This window comes from Panthera tigris, chromosome C2 (assembly GCF_018350195.1).
Source record: "Panthera tigris isolate Pti1 chromosome C2, P.tigris_Pti1_mat1.1, whole genome shotgun sequence".
In the NCBI taxonomy this organism is placed as follows: Eukaryota; Metazoa; Chordata; class Mammalia; order Carnivora; family Felidae; genus Panthera; species Panthera tigris.
In genome coordinates, this window is record NC_056668.1 from 38,292,339 (window position 1) to 38,316,737 (window position 24,399).

General features: G+C 35.1%; 1 protein-coding gene across 1 annotated transcript in view; it reads left to right on the forward strand.

Moving 5' to 3' along the window:
- Nucleotides 1-24,399, forward strand: part of CADM2 (cell adhesion molecule 2) — a 261,876-nt gene that overhangs the window by 74,983 nt on the left and 162,494 nt on the right. Inside the window, exons 3-4 of the mRNA XM_042999149.1 lie at nucleotides 5,906-6,058; nucleotides 8,680-8,817. Coding sequence (XP_042855083.1) covers nucleotides 5,906-6,058; nucleotides 8,680-8,817 — 291 coding nt within the window. The remainder of the gene's footprint in view (nucleotides 1-5,905; nucleotides 6,059-8,679; nucleotides 8,818-24,399) is intronic.

Genomic DNA, 24,399 nt, shown 5'->3' on the forward strand with positions numbered 1-24,399 from the left:
GGCTCCAGGATCTGAGCTGTCAGCATAGAGCTCCACACGGGGCTCAAACTCACAGGGCTCAAACTCATGACCCCGAGACCATGACCTGAGCCGAAGTCAGACACTTAAACGACTGAGCCACCCAGGCACCCCAATGTTTATTTAGTTTTGAGACAGACAGAGTGTGAATGGGGGAAGGGCAAAGAGAGAGGGAACACAGAAACCAAAGCAGGCTCCAGGTTCCATGCTGTCAGTACAGAGCCCAATGCAGGGCTCGAACTCAGGGATCTCACTCAGGGTCGTGAGATCATGACCTGAGCCAAAGTCCAACACTTAACCAACCAACTGAGCTACCCCAGTGCCCCTAATTAGCTTATTTTTAATCTCTGTGGTGTGTGAGCCATTGCCTTTTATTCTTTGATTGCACATAGTCATTTCTTCTCTTCAATTATTCCTAGGGTAATGTTAAAAAATATTTTAATGAGATCTTTATTAAGTTATTTACATAACGATGAACATCTTGTGATCTTAAAAGCATTGTTTTTTAAAGATTGAATTAACTTCAACTAATAATATCACAATTCTTTACTTAGGTTCGCTATACATTTGGGACTTACTATGTGGAAAAGTTAAATAATATGGATATTCTCTGATTAGCTACTGCTTTTTGTGTTCACTTGAAAACCATAAGCTAACATGGCAATAGCTTCAGAGATCACTCATTCAGTATTTCAAATCATTTTCCAATGAACTATCACTTTGTTAAAAATTTTCATAGCATGATGTTTCTAGTTCTTTTATGCTCAACAGTGTCTAAACGGGACACTTTTTTTTCTTCTTTTTTTGGCTTCTCTCCCACAGGGGAGCCTGTGGAGATATATTCAAGAGGACTTCCTGGTTCAGTTCTTTTTCACTCTGCTCTTATCATATACAGACAGAGTATGGTTCTCAGTTTCATTTCAATAGCCATTCACTGACTACCTCCTGTGCAGATAGTGATGGTGCAGGGCGCTGAGATGGGGAAGACAAGGCTTCTGCTCACAGGGAACCCACTGAGTTATAGTATATCCCTCTTTGGACTTTTAAAGGCTTTCCTTTATTCTTTCATACTAGAAATGTTATACAGTAAACTGCAGATGACATCATAAGCATTTACAAACTTGAAAAGATAAATACTACAGAGACACGATTCATTTAAAGTCTTCAGTCCAATGAGAATCTCCTTAGGCAAATAAATTATCAAGGAAATTTACACAGTAAATAGTCCCTTTACTAATTGTGTCAATTTCTTGGTTCTTGGAATTATGTTTTCAGGTTTTGAATATGTATTTATATATTTCAATGCCCTAAACCATATTCCTTATACTTCCACTCAATTATTACGATCTCTGCCCAACACTCCGCAGACGGGCACTAATTTGAGTGACTTGTCTAGGTTCCTATGGTTAATCAGGGAAAGAGTTTACATTAAAATGCAGGTGTTCTGCAGAGCCTAGTATTCAGTCAGGCTGGTAGGAATCATGTAAAAAGTCAAAATATTATACGACTTGGTAGGCTAAATCAATGGGGACACTTCAGACACTAAAATATTCAGGTTCTCATCAGGATTCTAAACTCAAAATATCTTAATATATCATCGTAGATTTACTTTAAGGGACTGTACATACTACATGAAGTCATTTCAACTCATAATCAAAGATGAAAATAAATCAGGAATTATTATCCACAGGAAATATGACTTCATGTAAGCTCCTAAAGCATGCTTTTTAATTCACAAGTCATTGCTTTTAGCTTTACTCCATGCCAATGGTCTAAATATTAAAGATTTATATTTATGTATATTGAGTAATGCAGTTTGACTTTGGTGATGTTATACAGTTTCCACAGTCTGACCAAAAAATAGTTAAATTTATTTTGCTAAGATTCACTGAAAATTGTAAGCTCTGTCTCTCTGTCAGTGGGAACTGTGTTAGAAGAAATGAAATTGAACACAGGGGGTAAGTAACAAGCTTTACCCATATAACATCATGGCAGAAACCTTAGGCTTTCCCTTTTGGTGACCTCTTTTTTGAAGAAACAAGAAATATGTGATAAATATTTTTCTTAAATAAATCACAGCTTTGAAAAGTGGTTGATATAGCCTGAGGTCTTATTGGGGAAATAATGAATCTGTGTCCCACTGTTTTCCTCTGGCAACTGAACAATGTATATGTATATATATACATGTATATATATACATATATATATATGTATATATATATATGTATATGTGTGTGTGTGTGTGTATTAGTGCATATTAGGAGATAGATTATGAAATAGACATTTTTTAAAAAAATGTCCACTGTATCTTAATGGAATCACAAATACAAACATAATCAGACTTGCCTTATGTTTCATATTCAATAAGATTCGTTTCAAAAATATTTGTAAGCATATGCCTCTTTATAGAATTAGATTAATAAAGAATGGTAGCAGAGGGACTGCAATCATTAAGGTGTGTGTTATTTGAGTATCTGGGAGGATGTTTTATTTTTTATAAATATATTTAAAATCATGAAAATTTAGAATTATCCCAAATATTACATACTGTATTATTGCCTGCTCCTTTCACAAAACACATAGGGAAGGTACAGGCAATTCAAAAATATTTGGCACTTGGGATTCCCCTCTTGCTCTGTGGCAAATGTGTATAATAAATTTTAAGCTTTGATATCCTGACCACTCCCCTATTCCTTCAAATGTACATAAAAATTTTTAATTGAGTTTTTATTGTATATTCACACACAGTTGTGTGAAATAATAGAGAGATTTCATCAACCCTTGACCTGAATAACATCTTGCAAAGATATCACAACTAGGAAACTGACATTGATATAGTCGACCAATCTTATTTGGGTTTAATCAATTTTACATGTACTCATCTGTGGGTGTGAATGTGTGTGTGTGTGTGCACGCATGTGTATTTAGTCTTTTAAATTTTATTTCATGTGTAGTTTCATGTATCCATCACCACAGCCAAAATACAAAACGGTTTCCATCACCACAAGGATCCCCTTGTGCTATCCTTTTATAATCATATCCATGTCCCTCCCTTCCCTTCTACCCCTTACTATCCTTAACCCTTGGTAAACACTAATATTTCTAACTTTAAAATTTTATTATTTCAAGACACTATATAAATTGATCTTACGTGTATTTATAGAGTTTTTGAGTGTATTACTTTGTATATTTTCTTAGTATTTGCTCTGGATTGAAATACGTATGTGATTTACCACAGTCTACAAGTAGCAACGGTTTACCATTTGGAGTAAAGTATGGAAATCTTACTTCTTATAGACCCCTTTGTCCTGCCCATTTTTTACTTGTCTTGAGTATTCCTTCTATATTTGCTCAACATTGCATCAATTGATGTTGTAGTTTTTGTTTCAAACATCATATAATGGAGACAACTCAAGAGAAGGATAGTCTATATTGTATTTACCCATGTTTTTGTTCTTTTAGTCATTCCTTCTTCCTTTCTGATACTCCAAGATTTTTTTTTCTGTCTAAAGAACTTAACTTTTCAAGACAGATCTGCTAGAGAAACATGTTCTTAGTTTTCCTTCTTCTAAGAATATACGTATTTCCTTTTGATTCCTGAAGGTTAGCTTCCCTGAGTAAGAATTCAGTCTTGGTATTTCTTTTCTTTCAGCACTTAAATAATGTGCCACTCCCTCTGGCCTCCATAATTTCAAATGAGAAATCTATTGTCATTTAGATTGATGTTCTCTTGTAGGTTATATGTCTTTCTCTCTGGCTGCTTTAGATTTTTTTTTGTCTTCCAGTTTAATTTTGATGTACCTGGATATAAATTTCATGGGGTTTATCATATTTGAGATTAGTGTGTCTTATTGATTCTGTATATTACATTTAAGTCTTTTGGAAAATTTGCAGTTTGGGACCATTATTTCTTCAAAATATTCTTTCAGCCCCAATCTCTTTCACTTATTTGAAACTTGTATGGTACCAATATTGAAGATTTGGTTATCATCCCACAGGTCTCTGAGGCCCCCTTCTTCTTTTTTTTTTTCCCCTACAATCTATTCTTTTCTTATTATTCAAATTAATTATTAATTATATTGCCCTATCTTTAAGTTTACTAATACCATTCTCTGTCATCTCTACTGTACTGTTAAGCCAATTTAGTGAGTTTTTATTTTGGTTATTGTATTTTTGTCTTCTCTAATTTTCATCTGATTCTTTTTTTATTATTTCTTTGCTGAGATTTTCTATTTTTTGTTTCAAGATAACTACTAATTGCTGAAGTATTTTTATGATGGCTTTTTTCAAGTTATTTGTCAGATAATTACATTTGTTTCAGCTCAGTGTTGGCGGTGTTTATTGATTATTTTTCCCCCTCAAGTTATGATTTTCCTGGTGTTTGGTGTAACCGGTGATGTTTTTATTATACCTGGACATTCTAGCTATTATGTTAGGAGACTCTCTATTCTATTTTAATTTTCTATTCTAGGAGGCAGTCACCTTGTTTAGGTTTACCCATAGAGGTCCTGGCTTACATTTTCAGGTCATGGTTGAACCAACAATTAACTTTCCAGAGCTAAAGGGTGTTATTGGTCAGCTTGAAGTGCCTATTTCTACTAGGGGTTGACCTGGTCCCCACTGTAACCACCTAAAGAGGCAGAGGAGCTTCCATAGGTCAGGCTGCCTAATGGCTCCAGCAGGGGTATGTGGTTCTGTAGCACATAGGAAGATCACTTTAAGGGCTGAGTACTTGTCAGAGATGCATCACTTCTCTTCCCCTGCTGCCCAGTTGATCACTATCTCTAGGCAGTGAAGGGGAGTCTCCAGCCCAGTGGGGGGAAAAATTGCTTTCCATGGCCACTTGTAGTTAGTGACACTCCCACTTGATTCCCCCTGCAGCTAGCCCAATCTTTCCCAAAGATGCTGGCAGGACTTGCATTTGATATGTGATTAAAAAAAAAAAATTAGTCTACCTAGGCTACCTTCTGTTGCTAGGTTGTCCTTGGGAAAAGCCAGGCCTCAATTGCCTTTTATTATTGGTTGGGAAACCACTGAGTTGCTCCTTAGATCCTAGTTTCCCTAACCAGTGCTCTTTCCTCTGAGTCCTCCTTTATTGTCTCTTGCTTAATTCTGAGCTTATAGCTGTACTTAGTTGGAAATATAATAATATTTAAAGCTTTTAATGTTTTTCCCAAAATGAATCAAGAGGAGCATGCTAAGAGATCTTCTGTGAAAAAAAAATGTAAATAAATTAAGCAAATAAATACATAAATAAATAAAGTTCTGTGGTAGAAAAGGTGGCATGAACCAAAGAAATATACTAAAAATATTTAGCAAAGGTGGTACAGTAGAGGTACCAACCAGGGCAAATTTAAACATTCAGTACCTTACAGGTGTTTTTCAGCGGAAAGTCAGCTCTGGTTGAAAGGAACTTCAACAGGTTTCTCTATTGTAGAGAAAATGCTCTTAATATGCTAATGTGAATTGTTGGTCTCTTGGAAGGAATGCAGCTATCACAGTTTTCCCAAATTTATCTGTGCATAGAAATGAAACCTGTTTATAGTTTTTTTAGATACTAGGATTCCATGAAAGCCTGTGGAGGAAAGCCCTTATTATCACTACCGACATCTACCTCATCTGAAGTATTGTACCAGATGCAATCATTTAATTAAAAAGTTATTTCTGAGAACATTAAGGAACACCTAATTCTACTTTGATTTTTTAAAAATCTGATAAAATATTTCCATACATTTAAACCTTCCTTTAATCTGTATCAGGAAATAAGATTTAGATGAGATGTATGGCCAAAGACAATATTTATTATGTTATGCTAAAAATATTTAGTCTAGCAGTACTGACTTTTTCTAATGTTGCTATTTGCATTTTCAATGTTTTCTCTTTCCAGCTTTAAGGGATAACAGGATTGAGCTGGTTCGAGCTTCCTGGCATGAATTGAGTATCAGTGTCAGTGATGTGTCTCTCTCGGATGAAGGACAGTACACTTGTTCTTTATTTACAATGCCTGTCAAAACTTCTAAGGCCTATCTCACTGTTCTGGGTAAGTACAAGGAACTAACACTATGTGATCGCAAGCTACAGCAACATGAGTCAATAACAAATATATAGTTTGAGGCTCATATTAATAGATATAGTTTAATCCCTTTCCTGCTACATTATAACAAGAGGCATTTAAAAAGTCAATCACTTGCCCCATTTTAGAAAGAGACAAAGTGAGGTGTAACAGTTTGTATGGCTTCCTAAGAGCATCCATTTTGTTTCTTAGTGAGCAGTACATACCAGGATATTATATATCTGGTGATCCTTTAATAAAATAACAGAATAATGATAATAATGAATTCAGCATGTCTATAGAGTGGTCCTACGTTTAATTGTACAAGTCATTTGAGAGGGGCCTTCTCTAATCCTTATAGCTTTCAAATATGACTTCTTTGTTTATATTGGTGCATTTAAATGACCCTGACATTTCTGTGTCTTATCTTTTAATTTTATAGTTTTCTAGATTCTTAAGTGAAGTACATAATGTCAATCTATATGTAACTTGTAGCTTCTCTGTGGTTTTATTTTCTAAATACTGGGCCTTTTCCCCAAAGGTTAAAGTGACACCAAAAAGCATTACATTCATAGAGATTCAGAGGAAATAAAGTTGCAGCAAAGAGCTCTCTGTGATTCCGCAGACGTCATGGCCCAATCAGTTGAGATTGCTGCAGTTCATTGAAACACACCTGCATACTGTTAGAGGAGTTTAAGGATTGATTTTTTTTGGGAGGGGGGGCCCTAGCTTGCCTGCTTTTTTATAGATAAAGGCATAACATTGCATATAAAAGAACTAATGCATGCTGTTCTCTTAGGTAGGAATATTAAAGTTAATCCAGCTAGTGAATTGGTTTTGTACCTGCGATGTGAAATATGTTTCTTTGCAAGTCCCACTGGGACTATTTTATAAAAATCTTCATCAGCTTGCCACTACAGACAAAATATATCCACTAAAATGGAATATTTCAATATAACAACTGCCTAAGGTAACGTATTGTTCTGTAGAGAGCCACCTTGAGACCCCAACAATAGACAATGGGTTGATTTCAGCTTATTAAATGATGGTATGGCATAGATTAAAAGAAAGCATATGAATGTGAACATAAAATAATCCAACTAATTGGAGGATGTTGACCTGTCATTTATCATTGTTGTTCTTGTTATTGTTTTAATATGCATTTCTCTTATTGGTGATTTCCAACATTCTTACATTTTATTCTTTTCAAATTGAATTAAATAGTACAATAAAGATATTTCAGTCTGCGTTTATTACTGAATGATTTTAAAAGAAATGTTAATAAACCTCTATGGCAACAAGAGAATATTATTACCCAAGAAATATGACATTTTCTATTATTTAAATCATCCATGTACTATCTCTGCATATTAGTTATCTGCTTAGCCATTGGATGACTTGGACTAGAAAAGGTAGTAGTGGTTAGCATTAAAGATAATTTACATCATGCCTCACAAAACCACTATTGCATTTCTAATACAAATGACTTCAAAACCCTCTGTGTAAGAATCAGAAAAGTATTGTTGCAGTTATTGATAAATCTCTTATTCTAAAATGCATTTTTGAACAAAGTACATAGAGGATAATAATATATTTTTAAGCCTTAAGAATTATGAAATCAGGAACGCAAGGTGCTCTTTTATTTAAATCACAATATGCTAAGGAATAAAGAAATGTGCTTTGTGGATTTTTTCTCCCATTGCAAACACTTTACCTTCTTAAGTCCTTGTACTGGTAAGTCTTAAGACATACTGCATGGCTGTTTTTGAGATTTACAAAGAGTATTTTTTGCAGGTAAAACTTTAAAAGCTACTTGGAACTAAATTCATTTTAAATGCTTTCTGGATAATACATACACATACACACACACACACACACACACACACACACACACACACTTGCATATATAAGATAGTTCCCCACCTCACCCCCATCCGGGATTTCATCTTCCACTGTTTAAGTTACACATGAATAACCTCAGTCTGGAAGCAGGTGATCCTCCTTCTGACTTCTTGTTGGGCCAATAGTAGCCTAACGTTACAGCACAATGCTTACAACATTCACCTCACTTCCTCTTATCACATAGGCATTTTAACTTCTCGCATCCACACAAGAAGGGTAAGTATAGTACAATAGTTTTCAAGAGAGACTACATTCACATAACTTCTGTTATGGCATATTGTTATAATAGTTCCATTTCATTATTTATCATTGCTAATCTTTTACTATGCCTAATTTATAAATTAAAATTTGTTATAGGTAATATGGATAGGAGAAAAAAATAGCTTATATAGTGTTCAGTACTATCCACAGTTTCAGGTCCGCTGAGGGTCTTGCGATGTCTCTCCCTCAAATAACCAGGGTGGCGGGAGGGGGGGCAGGGAACTACTGAATATACATATGTATATGTGTTTGTGTAGATATACACAATTTTATATCTCTCTATAGATTATAGAGATATTTTAAGCAGTTTATTTTATTATATAACACTGTTATTTTCTATTGAAGTTATTGTTAATTAACAACCCATTCTAGCTTTGTGAAAGTAATAGTCATAAGAATGAATCAGCTCTGGAGATTGATGTTCCCTCCATTTGCTTAAATTTCAGGTGTTCCTGAGAAGCCTCAAATTAGTGGATTTTCATCACCGGTTATGGAGGGAGATTTGATGCAGCTGACTTGTAAAACATCTGGTAGTAAACCTGCAGCTGATATAAGATGGTTCAAAAATGACAAAGAGATTAAAGGTAAATAACAGGAAAATTTTCCCAAGTCACAATTTATGTGCTGAAACTAGTATGAAGTGTTAGATGCGGGACATTTTACATTTTCTTTTTCAAACCATAGTCTCTCTGATTAAGTGTAATTTAAACCAGATTTATGCATTTCTTAAATTAGGTAACTCTGGAAGGTATATCAATACAATCTCTGTGTGCCCCATTTTCCTCTTATGTATAACAAGTCTAACAATAATATATACATCATGGAAAAGTTGGAGAAATGAAGGAGTTATGTATGAAAACGACAAAGATTCATGCGTGGCAATAGTGAGCACTAAGTACGTGTTAGATGCTATTATTTCCAAACTCCTCTATAGTATTTAGATTACAGACAGAAATTCCTTGAATTATGTCTTCAATTTGTTGATTTTTGGAATTACAAAATTCTGAGGATAAACTTAGCTAAACATCAATAACTGATTACTAGTAGTTCCTACAGGGGGTAAAAACTGTACTTGTCTCAGAAAAAATGCACAGTAATTTAAATATTAAGTAGAGCTCTGCTCTTCATACAACTAAATTTACACACACAAACACACACACACAACCTTTAGATGGGAAATAAATTTATAGGGGAGATGCCTCGTGAGGTTAGTAGTGGTGTTTATTTGTTTGTTGTTTGTTTTTCCCCGTGACAATACAGGTATCTTGGACCTGATGTCACATGCACATTAAAATCCAAGAATTATTGGGGCGCCTGGGTGGCTCAGTAGGTTAAGTGGCCGACTTCGGCCCAGGTCATGATCTCGCGGTCCGTGAGTTCGAGCCCCGCGTCGGGCTCTGTGCTGACAGCTCAGAGCCTGGAGCCTGTTTCAGATTCTGTGTCTCCCTCTCTCTGACCCTCCCCTGTTCATGCTTTGTCTCTGTCTGTCTCAAAAATAAATAAACGTTAAAAAAAATTTTAAAAAAATCCAAGAATTATTTATGATGATTGTTAAAAATGTTTCCTATGTGCATAGTAATAATTTATGTATTATTCTAAAGGTAACCCGCTAGGAGATTGGTTTATGCAAACCACTCCAATTATTTTAATTTGTAATTCAAATATCTTATCTTAGATTAACAATAATTCTTACTAATGGGCATGCTGGCCCAGCAGATAATACAGTATAAGATTATATTGTATAGGGCTCTACATTATATAGAGGTAATTATTATATAAGGTATTATATAATATAGGATTGTCTCTATTACTAAGAAATTAAAAGGTTTATGATCTATTTAGTTATCTTCTTTTCTATTTTAATTACCCTTTGTGTATATTTTTCTCCAAACAAGGACTTACTTATAATTTATCACTAATCACTACTTTTGTTTCAGAACTTCTATTAAATACATTTTCTCAAACAAATTTTGCAAAAATACAAGCCCACAAGACACAAGTTAGACATGTTGCTATGCTAAGTTAAACTTTCAGGTTAATATAAAGCCTGATCATATATTCTGCCAGCACTCAGGAACACCCATTCTAATTCTGCCTTTAGGATATGTTTGTTATGTCCTAGACTTGGTTAGATCTTTGCTAAATGGACCATCTACACTGCTTTTAGAGTTACCATACTATGACAAAGATCTCATCCAGCCACTTTTCTGTTTAAGCACTTCTGATCAAAAGCCATAATCTGTACAATAAATTTTAAATCTGACTTCCTCGGCCTAGGAGAAAGCTCCAGTCAGTTCTTGAGGACTCTCCTTCGATTGCTATATTACCTACATTAATTCTGACATAGTTTGTTGGTTCTTCTCAATTTCTTAGCATTTTGTTTATTTTGAGGGTTTGTCTCATATTCTCATGGAGGTCAGAGACTAACATACGAGTACTTCATTAATGTTGATTGACTGTTTTTAACATTATAGCTGACGGGAATTCTATATTGTACTCAAATTTTAGAAAATGCTTTATTTTTTGACAAGTATGGCTTATGCTCTGAATGCCAAACAGATTTGATTACATCTTAGATAAGGGGGGGACTTTTGTTCATATGTAAAAACATGAAAAGTTTGATCTTATAAACATCATACTTGAAAATCATCGGGTCAAAAAAAAGAAAAGAAAGGAAACAAAATCATCTGAGTCAAGACTAGAAAAAGAAATCAAGACAAAAACCATATACAGAATATGGTTCTGTGCTACATTCAGAAGTAGTGAGGCCTCCTTTATTTCTGTATTCTCCAATGCGTGGCCATCATAGAGCACTTACTATGCCTAAACTTGCGTTCATCTCTATCGCTTTTTATTTTTTATAATTCTTTTTTTGCATGTTGATACAGTTTGTCTTCACAATTATATGGTAGACTTGCTGAGTGCATTAAACTATTTTTATAGGTGTATGTGCAAATATGTGGTATGCAGTACTCTGCACTGAATGCATTCATTTCTCTTGCTGTCCTCTAGATATGCTCAGTGAACGTTCACTCTAAAATCCCTCAGTAAACACTCCTCACTGAAAGCACCATTCCATCCTTATCTTGCACTCCTGTCTTTTCAGAGATCAAAATCTGACTTCCTATTACCACTTAACAATTTTTACTATAATATCACTTGACACTTTTTAAAGACAATCCCTGGTGAAAGCAATAGGAAAAGATAAGCTAATCAAATCAAATCAAATTAAATTGAATAAGAAATTGTTAAAATGCTGCTTCCTGATTACCAAGAATTCTATAATGCATGAGTTAAGAACCAAATGAAGAAAATAAGAACTTTGACCTGGACATATTTAAGATATCTGTAGGGATGATAAACAAGTTGTGGAGAATGTTTCCATCTACAGAGGAATGTGTAACTGATGTAAATCCTAGTTATTACAGTCAATAGAGAAGATTATTTTCTTATGTTTAACTAAACATTGGCCAGTTCAGCATACTGACATTGTGTTAAGTTTCAGACTCTATAAAATGGATATGACTTCTGAGTTCAGACTCTATATAATGGATATGACTTCTGAGAAAAATGAGTCGTTTTTCTGTTTTTTTTTTCTTTTTCCTCCATCATAATCTAACATATGAATATAATTTCCAAGTTTCTGTATAAAAGTTATTTGATTATGGAGCACTGGTTCTCAGACTTTAGCTGGTATCATCACCTATAGGGCCTATTCAATCTCAGATTATATGGCCCTGCCCCCAGATTTTCTGATGAAGTAGGACTCTATTGGAACCTGAGAATATGTTAGCACTGGGTTACTTACATGTGTGAGTGATGCTGATGCTCCTGTTTGGAACTGAGTTGGTATAGAGAACATAAACTTAAGAACTTATATAAAAGTCTTGCCTCTGTCTCTGAACTTCAGTTTTCTCACATACTAGTGAGGATTATAATGTTTTCCTAAACGTCCTATTGCAAGGATTTTTTTGAGCCAATATGTGTAGTGTTTTCACAATATGAGGAATCACTGAAACCATTTTAGATGTTATTATTATTACTATTATTATTATTATCTTCAGCAAACCATGATTAATGAGTTGTAGCAATCCCTGAATTTGTCCTAGAAATATAAACAAGTAAAACAAAATCATTCCTTTAAGGTATTCACATTTAGATGCTGGACATATAAATCTAAGATTTAACAGGTATAGTAATAGATACATGAACTGGCTCTAGCTTTTGCACCAAAAAAGAAGCAGAGATCAGCCCCACTCTGTGGGAGAGGTAAAGACTTAACAATTCATTGATGAATAACAGGCACTCAGTAAATAGCTGTTAAATGAATAAGTAGATCTTAAACAATGAATCAAATTCATCATAGGGGATGTGGGTGAAGGCAGGTGGGAGAAAATTCCAAGCAAAGAAACCATGTACTTCTGTGGAAAGAAAGCACTGTTTGAAGTAACCATGAAACTTTCTGTGTGATACAGATATGAGAGGTAAACAGGAAGTCCAGTCTTGGAAAATCTTTTATTCCATATTAAGGAGTTTGGAATTTATTCTGTAGGCAATGATTGAGACTTTTTTTTTTTTTTTTGCATAAGCTTTACAGAGTAGAATGAAACATAATTTTCATCTAACCTTCTCCCACCATGAGTCTAACTCAGAAATCCCTTTGGTGCCTCTGGATAGCTCTGTACTCAAAACCACAGGTGGTTTCATTGCAGCTTTTAATCTTCTGTGCAGCAAGGAAGTGAATATGTGCCATTTACTGTGGGAAAAAGATGAGCATTGCCTTTTTAAATGTACAAGCTCCTTGAGAAGTTATATTTTATAAACTTTATAACTTTTATAAAGTTTATTAAGTTTTATTTCATGTATAAGCTTATTAGTTTGTAGCTTGAGCAGTTACTATCATAGGATCTTAAGATTTTCGTTTCCAGCAAACTAACTTTTGCATTAGGGTGTGAGGCAGAATTCCATGACAACGCTCATTGACCCACATCCTTGTATAATCTCTTCCCCTTGAGTGTCGAAAGCACTTGTGAATATAGTATTTGTGGTATCACTTCCGTGATCATGTTACCTTATATGGCTAAAGAGATTTTTGCAGATACAGTTATGTGTCCCTTTTGAGTTCATCAAAGGGAGATTGTCAAGGGAAAGCCTGACATAATGAGCTGAGGTTTTTATAAAAGAATGAAGTGTCAGAGGGAAATTCTCCTCCTGGCCTGGAAAAAGTAAACCACTTTCTTGTGAACTATCTATGGGGGTCATGTGGCAAAGGACTGTGGGTGATCACTAGTTGCTTAAAGCAGTTTCTGAGTGACAGCTAATGAAAAACGGGGACCTCAGACATACAGCCTCAAGGAAATAAACTTACCAATAATGAGTGAGCTTGAAGAAAACCCTAAAACTCAGATGGGAATCACAGTCCCAGCCAACACTTTGAATTCAGCTGGTGACACTGAGAAGAGGGCCAGGTCTTCTCTGGACTCCTAACCCACAGACATTGTGAGATAATAAATATGTTTTGGTTAAGCCATTAAGCTTATGGTAATTTGTTTTGCAGCAATAACAGAAAACTGAGATCTAGAGAAACAGAATAATTTGTCTGGCAAAGATTGGACTTGAGTGTTCTAAGACCTAGCACTTGAGTTTGGGGAGAAATCTGAGGCCTGGAAGAGTATTTAAGAGATGTTTCAAGCATGAGTTAATAAGGCACTAACCTCATGGATAAAATGGAATTTAAAAAAAGCAGGAACATAAATTTGAAAGATAAGTCAAATTGCAGATGAACTTGATGAATGACTCTGACAGATGAAGCAACAACAAAAGTCAAGACAATATAATTTGGGTGTTTGAGTGACTTGAGTAATGAGCATATGGAAATAAGAAAGGCATTAGGTGGGGTGCTGGGTGACTCAGTCAGTTAAGCATCCAATTTCAGCTCAGGTCATGATCTCATGGTTTGTGAGTTCAAACCCTGCCTCAGGCTCCATGCTGACAGTGCAGAGTCTGCTTGGGATTCTGTCTGTCTTCTCCTCTCTCTGCCCTTTCTGCACTGTCTCTCAAAATAAATAAGTAAACTTAAAAAAAAAAAGAAAGGCATAAGAAAAAATTAGTTCATAAATATGTGATAATATTTAAAATATTGAAGTTGAAATAATTATATAGAATCTAAAAGTCAAGCTTAGTAGCCTTTTGGAGTTAGGTGACTTATGTCTAGGAAAGGGATTTTGACCATAGAAAGGTTTATCATCTCACAATGAGGGACATTTGTGGTTCTAGCCTTTTTTAAAAATATTTTTTAATGTTTATTTATTTGCAAGACAGAGAGAAACAAAGCACAAGCAGGGGAGGGGCAGAGAGAGAGGGAGGCACAGAATCTGAAACAGGTTCCAGGCTCTGAGCTGTCAGCACACAGCCCTACCTATGCGGGGCACAAATCCACGAACCGCGAGATCATGACCTGAGCCGAAGTCAGACGCTTAACTGTCTGAGCTACCCAGGCGCCTCAGTTCTAGCCTTTTTAAATAATCATCACTCTTCATATGTGCAGCACTTCCCCCCACGGCCCCCACCATGAGAATTATGCACTGAAGGATGTGCATATCCAGCAAAGCCTGACTTTGTGGTGAGTCACTGAAGCTTGTCAGTGCCTAATAGTATTGCCTGCTTTCTACAAGTGTTATTTATTTATTATACATTGTGTGTTTCAAATGTTTGACCATTAAGCTTAAGTTAGTTTTAGCTGTGTTTCTCCATGCAAACAGGTTTTTTGACATTCAATGTAATGTCAATCAAAAATAATGCAAAAGCTCATTGCAAACATAGTGTAATTTTACTGGAAGACTACTTAGTAAATAATTTTTCAGCATTTGGAAGCATGAGAGTGAATTTCTGAACTCTGTGTTTCTCAAAAAGTAGCCTTTATATTATTTGGATTAGAATCAGCTGAGGTTCTAGTTTAAAAAAAAATGCCAATCCCTTAAAAAAAATGCTGATTCCTGGTCTTAATGCAGACTTTTAAAATTAGAATTCCTCGATGTCAGACCTAGAAATCCTAATATTTATTAAGTACCTCTGGTGATCCTTAGCTATTTTTTGAGAATGCATAGGATTAGAGACTACTAAGGCAAGTATTAATAAATATTCAAGGAAAGAAGGAAGGGGATTCCAGTCTACTAAATTTAGAAAGAAACTCTTAATATTCCATGTACATTCTAAGTCTGTTCTTACAAGGAAATTCTCTAAAACTAAGTCCAAATATACTTTAGCATGTTAACATTTCTGAGAATTAGTGCAAAAATTCCTTTAGCCAACATCTTAGCAGTATTCTTTGACCACGTTTGTTTTTGTTTCTTGTTTTTTTGTTGTTTTGCATTGAATTCTATGAAATCTACTTTTAAAAATGGTAGATTATATATTTAATTTAAATATTCTGTTTGGTAGTGCAAAACTAGATTTGGCCTAATGCTTCCTTTAATATCAGTTTTATAAAACTTTAATTTGAATGAGAGTAATATTAACATGTAACACAGGGATTGTGAATTTTCTGAAGCTAAACCTAAAAGAAAATAAAAAGGAAAGATTTGTGTCCCCTGAGTTTAAAGTCCCTGCATCATGTATGATAAGGATTAACTGAAAGTATTAACATTTAAAGTTGTAAACCATAAATCAGGGTTTTTTCATGTTCTTGTGTTTATACTTACCACTTTGGAAATGTTCTTGCCACTTAAATCTGGATCATGCTGGACATGTATTAAATGATGAAAGAAAATAGCGTTAACAATACCCGTATGTGGGGTGTGTATGTCTGTGTGAGAAAAGAACATGCAAAATTTGGAGGTTTCTGAATGCTGTTAAGATATTACCTCGAGATGCTGCAGGCTACACTATGAGATACATTAGGGGCGCATGGGTGGCTCAGTTGGTTGGGCGTCTGACTTCAGCTCAAGTCATGATCTCAAGGTTTGTAGGTTCAAGTATGTCAAGTATGTTTGTGGGTTCCACTGGCTGTGTGGAACTTTCCTGGGATTCTCTGTCTCCCTCTCTCTCTGCCCCTACCCCACTTGTGCTCTCTCCCCTTCCCTCTCAAAAATAAATATTTTTTTATTTTTAAATAAATTTAAATAAATAAATATTTTTAAATAAATAAAAAATTTATTTAAAAAAGAGACATCTTATGGAAAGAGATAAAACAATTGTTTCATATAAGTGTGAATGGTTGATGAAAGCAAATAATCACCAAAAAAACCATTGAAAAACTTTCCTTTTTAATATTTTTATTTTTTAAAATAGCTTTATTGAGATATAATAGAAAACAATATACACATATCTGACGTGGACAGTTTGATATATTTTCACATGTGTATATAGCAATGAATCCTTACCACAATCAAGTTGATGAACATATTCATCATCTGTTAAAGTTTTTTCATACTCTTTAATAATCTTTTCCTCCCCCACTCCTCATTTCATGCTCAAATCACAGCCACTGTTCTCATTTATGTCATTATAGATTAGTTAACATTTTCTAGAATTTTTAGACTCATTTAATATTCTTTTCCCTCTGATTTTTCTTAGCATAAATATTTTGAGATTCATCCATGTTGTTACATATATATTGCTGATAAGTATTCTATTGTGTGGATCTATACCTTAATTTGTTTATTTATCTAGAGATAGACATTTGGGTTGTTTATAGTTTGGGGCTATTGTATTAAAGCAGTCATGAACATTTGTGTATAAGTCTTTCTGTGTGCCTATGCTTTCATTTTTCTTGGATAAATGACTAGGAGCAGAATGAGCGAGTCATATGGCAGACATATGTTCAGTTTTAAGAAGACATTTCCAAACTGTTTTCTAAAGTGGCTGTACTACTTTATGAAGTCCAACTTTTCCATTTTATCATTATTTATTTGTTACTTTTATGAATCATGCTTTGGTGGTTGCTATATGTATTTTTTTTTTCCTAACACCAAGATCACAAAGAATTACTTTCATAAACTTCATATGTGTACGTTTTGAATGTATTTTGAGTTATTTTGTGTTTTCAATGCCCTTACCTTTTATTTCTCTGAGCTGTATTATTTCTAGGTCAGTTTCGATAGATTGATTGATCTCATTATAGATAGCATTTTTCCGCTTCTTTGAATGCAGTTTTTGATTGGGTTGCAGACATTGTGAATTTTACCTTTTGGTGCAGAATATTCTCATACTTGTATAAATCTTATTAAGCTTCCTTCTGGTTAAGTTACTTAGAAAGAGTTTAATCCTTTCAGAGTTTCTAAAATGTTCTTAGGCAAGGGCAGAGCGGCATTTATTCTAGGAATTATTGTTTTCTTGTTACCAAGGAAGGTAAAATCCTTCTGAGTGCCCAGTGTATCAGTTACAAGATTTTTCAGTCAGATTGGTTAAAACAGGCATATTCCCAGCCCTGTGTGAGTATCATGTACTATTTCATCCAATCCTTTTAGATGGTTTTTACCCCAGCCTCAGTTTCCTCCCATAGATACAGCGTTCAGTACCTACTTTGCTCAATACTGGATAAGAGATCTCTGGGGTTCTCTCTTTGTGCAACTCTCTTTTTTTTTCCATACTTTTCCCTGAAAACTTTAAATAATAGTTTTACTTAATGGCAGTACATTTTAATTTTTTTCTGTTTGTTTATTTTAAGGTGATATAATGAATTCAAGGGGATATACATGAATAAGAGTGAAATGTGCCCATACTTACTTTGACATAATATTTTACATCTTTTGAAGTGACACTCACTCTGATGATCAGGGTCCTGGGGGAGTGGCTGTAGACTGGTTTTTACGACTTGCCTCTCTGGCTTGAAAAGTCTACTCTATGAGTGAACTGGGGTGAAAGCCATGAAGGTCTTTGAATTCTTGGCCCATGAGTCTGGATTGGGTAGAGGAACAGATCCCCAACCTCTCAGCCACACTCAGATGGAATTGGGCCTCTTCAATGAAGAGCAGAAGTGAGAGGAATATGGGAGTGAGGCCACCTGGCTCCACAGGGAAAATACTGAAGTCTTTGAAAGGGAGCTGGTGAGAAAGAGGAGTCCCCTCTTCTTGGAGACATTCGCCAGGAGGCAAGCTTCCCTTGTGCTGAGTTAGAGGTGGAGTGAAGTAGGGAGCAGGTCATGTCCTAAATACCACAGATCATATCTATTCTCACTAATATTTAATAGATTTCCTTGAATAATTGTTTCTTGATTTGCTGTATACTATTAGCACAATTTTTATATTTTAGCACAATTAGCACATAAATGTGTGTGCATTTAAATAATTTTCACCAGTTCTGGTTGTTTTGCTGGAGAGGGAGTCTCCAGAGTCCCTTATGCTGGTTATTCTGGAATTCACCCTCTGACTTCATTTTTATACTCATGTGTTTTTACAATGTTGACCCATAAAGTATTCTACTATATGATCTTTCAAGTATCTTCCATTATTTATTCTTATAAATTGTTTCATCTCTCATTTCTTGCTATTTTTTCAGAAGAAAACTATATTTCTCTTCTTGATCAGTTTATATTTAAAATTTATTTTTTGCCTCTGTATGACATGAAACAATTTCATAATTTCAATTTTCCTGATAATTATAATTTGTAATTATGTTCTTTTCTTTATGAGTTTTATATGAAATGATCATGTATGAATTTTAAAAAAAGATTTAACAGTTTGATGTATTTTTAATTCAGTTATTTTTATTTTTATTTTTTGTAGAGATAGAGTACAAATTGGTGAGAGGGGCAGAGGGAGGGAGGGAGGGAGGGAGGGAGGGAGAGAGAGAGAGAGAGAGAGAGAGAGAGAGAGAATCTTAATCAGGCTCCACACTTAGTGCAAAGCCCGATATGGGGCTGGATCCCATGACCCTGGGATCATGAGCTAAGCCGAAATCAAGATTAGACACTCAACTGACTGAACCATCCAGGCACCCCTAAATCAGTTATTTTTAATTAGCCTTTTTAAAAATGATATTGCCAATCTTCTCTCTCCCTTTTTATCTACAGCTAAATGTATCTGGACTCCCACCTTTGGGAAGTTCTGATACAGGGAACTCTGATATAGTTGGGCTGCACTAAGGATTGCTATGCCTCAGGAAAATAGTTAAGGGAAGAACCAAAGGGCAAGTACAGGGTAAATATAAATCTGAGTAAAAGAAAAGAAGTAACAATCAATAGTAGTCAATAAGAGTGGAAAAAGATAATAAAACAATAGAACTGCATGCGATAAAGATTATTTATTTGCATGTAGTGTGTCTGATTCCCAATTGTCGATGATTTATCTCCAGCTTTTGTACTTGTCCAAAATGGAAACTACCCAGTTATTCAGCGGTTAGACCAATGACATCTTCAGTTTTGCGGGAGAGTGATGATAAGAGGATTAGAGAGAGAGAGAGAGGCAAATTATAAGAGACTTTTTTAACTATAGAGAGGATTAATGGAGGGGACGTGGGCAGGGGATGGGCTAACTGGGTGATGGGTATTAGGAGGGCACTTGTGATAAGCACTGTTGTGTTATATGTAAGTGAGGAGTCACTAAATTATACTCTTGAAACCAATATTACACTATATCTTAACTAACTAGAATTTAAATAAAACCTTTAAATTTTTTTTAAAAAAAGAAAAGAAATCCACTACACAAAAAAATGGTAACAAATTAACAACTGCCCACAAGTTGTACATGTTGACATGATCTGAGTCTACTAGACTAAAGAAAGGAATGATTTACCTGATTGAATATGGCCATTATTCTAATTAATTAAGAACAGACTTATTAGCATCTATGATGTTCCAGACCCTGTCGAGATACTGGATATGAGAACCATGAAGAAGTATAAAAATTAAGAATATTTGGAGACAAAATATAGTAAAGAGAGAGAAGAAGGGGGAGGAATAATGGAAAAAAACAAAAAGTAGTAAAAAAAAAAAAGGCAAAAATGTAAATTCTAAATTATCCCTTATTTTATGATTACATGAATTATATTGAACCTGGTGAACGGCCTAGAGGGTAATTGAAATTTAAAAATGATATGTTGCTCATAGGGCACCTGAGTAGCTCAGTCGGTTGTGTCCAACTTCAGCTCAGTTCATGATCTCACAGTTTGTGAGTCCGAGCCCTGCGTCGGGCTCTATGCTGACAGCTCAGAGCCTGGAGCCTGCTTTGGATTCTGTGTCTCCCTCTCTCTTTGTGTCTGTGTCTCCCCTCCCCAGCTGCATCTCCCCTCTCCAGCTTACACTCTGTCTCTCTTTCTCTCTCAAAAAATAAATGAACATTAAAAAAATGTTTAAAAATTTAAAAGTGATATGTTGCTCAGAAAACAATATAACCTGTTAAAAACTGATCAACAAAACTTTCGTAGTATATGATATAGAGAAACATTGTAACATTCAGAAAGCTAATTTCTCAACATAGATGTTTTACTGATGCAAATGATGCATTTTCACAACACGTAGATGAGGGGCAGGTTGATATTTCTTACATGTGCTGAATGCTACAAGAGTCCATAAAATAAATTGATGACTAGAGAATTGCATCACCATAGGTGTCTCAAAGGAATTACACTTACCTGCTGCTTATAATATTTACTCAAATGGATAGATACTTTTATTTTCTTATAGAGTTTACTCTAATGGGTAGGATTTAAATTTTTTCTGCCATCTTTTATCATCTTTTTGGGCCTACAATAAAACACCTTTTAAAGTAGAAAATAGAAGAAATCTTTCAGTCTTTAGTAGAAGAAAGGACATTATAATCTGTACAAATATAGTGAATACCCTGAGGCATAAGACTTAGAGTCAGATAATTTTTTTTTCCATTCAAATGGTGTGATCTTTTTGATTCAGCCTAAACGCGCACACACACACACACACACACGCACACACACACGCACACACACACACACACACAACCAGTGCACAAAATATAAAATCTTTTCGTAGAAAGTGCTACAAGTGAAAGTTGAATGGTACTGAGGTTCACTCCAGCTACTCTCAAGTGAAAAGAAGTTATCATAAGTTTTTTTCTGGCCATGGCCAAGTGAAAGAAACATGAGGAAACCTGGTTATAGCCATAAAGGTTATTCCCTGGACATAAAGAGTTTACTCACTAACTGGCTTCATAGTGACTTAGCTCCTTTCTGTCTACAGTTGCTACCAGCTATCTGCTTCTTCCTTTATTTTGCATAGATTACCCTACCTCATGAATTATGGTCTCCTATTAGACTGACTAAATCATGGCTTTTCCAGAACTAGGAAATGTAGGAACTGTGGGATATAAGTGTGTGTGCATGCTCAAGCATGTGCTTTTAACTTCAATTATTTTTTAATTCTTCAAGGTTTTAAATCATGTTAAGATAAATGATAGAGAAGGGATGCCTGGGTGGCTCAGTCAGTTAAGGGTCCAACTCTTGATATTACTCAGTTCATGAGATTGAGCCACACATTGGCTCTGTTGTGAGCATGGAGGCTGCTTGGGATTCTCTCTCTCTCTCTCTCTCTCTCTCTCTCTCTCTCTCTCTCTGCCCTTTCTCTGAACTTTCTCATGTGCTCTATCTCTCAAAATGAATAAATAGACATTTTTTAAAAAGGATATATGATAGAGAATCTAGAACACACTACTTTAATCACATTGTTCAATCACATTGTTTCTGCTTGGGGATAAAGCCTCATGCCTGCCACCCTGGAGATTAGTCACCCTGGGCACGGGGTCCTCAGGTTTAGTCATACCTGGCTCAAGTCATGTGCTACAGAACATGGCAATTTATAGGCAAGGAATGTCTGCAAAAGAAATTACATAGGAGAAGAATTTACTATCAAAAGGCAAACCTGGTTATGGCAAACCCTGTGAATTCACATTCATTAAGTATAGGTGCTATAGAGGATTACAAATTTATTTTCACATTTCAATATAATTTTTAGATTTTATGACTCTAATTTCATTGTATATAAAATATTAAGGAGCCCCTAATAAAACATTGTGGTCTGGGATTAGATTTGCACAAGACTGCTATTTCTTCCCTTACCATCCTCTTTTTGGAGTTTTGTATTTATGAATAATAGGCAGAGGGTAAACTAAGCTCAAATTGCCCAAGAAAATTTCACAAACTCTGCAGGATATATCTCATAGCTCATGAACATGCTGTGTAAGTCAGAAAGAGGAACACCTTGTTGAAACTGGCAAATACTATATTTAGCTCATGATATTAGTATTGCAGAAATAATGAGCAGTATTCATATTGCTGCTCATTATTCAAAGAAAGTGATAATAAATAAAAGAATATTTTCTTGAAGACAATAATCTCTATTTTGCTTCTCACAACAAGTATTAACTAATTTTCTAAGTAACCATTTTCCCCAAAAATAGTCTGTTTCCCATATTCTTTTCTTTTTTTAATCTTTTTTTTAATTTAATTTTTAATTTTTTAAAATTTACATACAAATTAGTTAGCATATAGTGAAACAATGATTTCAGGAGTAGATTCCATAATGCCCCTTACCCATTTAGCCCATCCCTGTTCCCACAACCCCTCCCGCAACCCTCAGTTTGTTCTCCATATTTATGAGTCTCTTCTGTTTTGTCCCCTTCCCTGTTTTTATATTATTTTTGTTTTCCTTCCTTTGTGTTCATCTTTTTGTCTCTTAAAGTCCTCATGAGTGAAGTTATATGATTTTTGTCTTTCTCTGACTAATTTCACTTAGCATAATACCCTCCATTTCCATCCACATAGTTGCAAATGGCAAGATTTCATTCTTTTTATTGCCGAGTAATACTCCATTGTGTATATATACCACATCTGCTTTATCCATTCATCCATAGATGGACATTTGGGCTCTTTCCATACTTTGGCTATTGTTGATAGTGCTGCTATAAACATGGGGGTACATGTGTCCCTTCGAAACAGCACACCTATAATCCTTGGATATATGCCTAGTAGTGCAATTGCTGGGTCATAGGGTAGTTCTATTTTTAGGTTTTTGAGGAACCTCCATACTGTTTTCCAGAGTGGCTGCACCAGCTTGCACTGCCACCAACAATGCAAAAGAGATCCTCTTGCTCCGCATCCTCGCCAACATATGTTGTTGCCTGAGTTGTTAATGTTAGCCATTCTGAAACGTGTGAGGTGGTATCTCATCGTGGTTTTGATTTGTATTTCCCTGATGATGAGTGAAGTTGAGCATTTTTTCATGTGTCAGTTGGCCATCTGAATGTCTTCTTTGGATAAGTGTCTATTCATGTCTTTTGCCCACTTCTTCACTGGATTATTTGTTTTTTGGGTATTGAGTTTGATAAGTTCCTTATAGATTTTGGATAATAGCACTTTATCTGATATGTCATTTGCAAATATGTTCTCCCATTCTGTCCGTTGTCTTTTAGTTTTGCTGATTGTTTCCTTCACTGTGCAGAAGCTTTTTATTTTGATGAGGTCCCAGGAGTTCATTTTTGCTTTTGTTTCCCTTGCTTCCAGAGACGTGTTGAGTAAGAAGTTGCTGCGGCCAGGGTCAAAGAGGTTTTGCCTGCTTTCTCCTCAAGGATTTTGATGGCTTCCTGTCTTCCATTGAGGTCTTTCATCCATTTGGAGTTTATTTTTGTGTATGGTGTAAGAAAGTGGTCCAGGTTCATTCTTCTGCATGTCGCTGTTCCAGTTTTCTCAGCACCACTTGCTGAAGAGACTGTCTTTATTCCATTTTCTAGTCTTTCCTGCTTTGTCAAAGCTTAGTTGGCCATACGTTTGTGGGTCCATTTCTGGGTTCTCTATTCTGTTCCATTGATCTGAGTGTCTGTTCTTGTGCCAGTACCATACTGTTTGATGATTACAGCTTTGTAGTATAGCTTGAAGTCTGGGATTGTGATGCCTCCTGCTTTGGTTTTCTTTTTCAAGATTGCTTTGGTTATTCGGGGTCTTTTCTGATTCCATATAAATTTTAGGATTATTTGTTCTAGCTCTGTGAAGAATGCTGGTGTTATTTTGATAGGGATTGCATTGAATATGTAGATTGCTTTGGGTAGTATCTACATTTTAACAATATTTGTTATTCCTATCCAGGAGCATGGAATCTTTTTCCATTTCTTTGTGTCTTCTTCAATTCTTTCATAAGCTTTCTATAGTTTTCAGTGTATAGATTTTTCACTTCTTTGGTTAGATTAATTCCTAGGTATTTTATG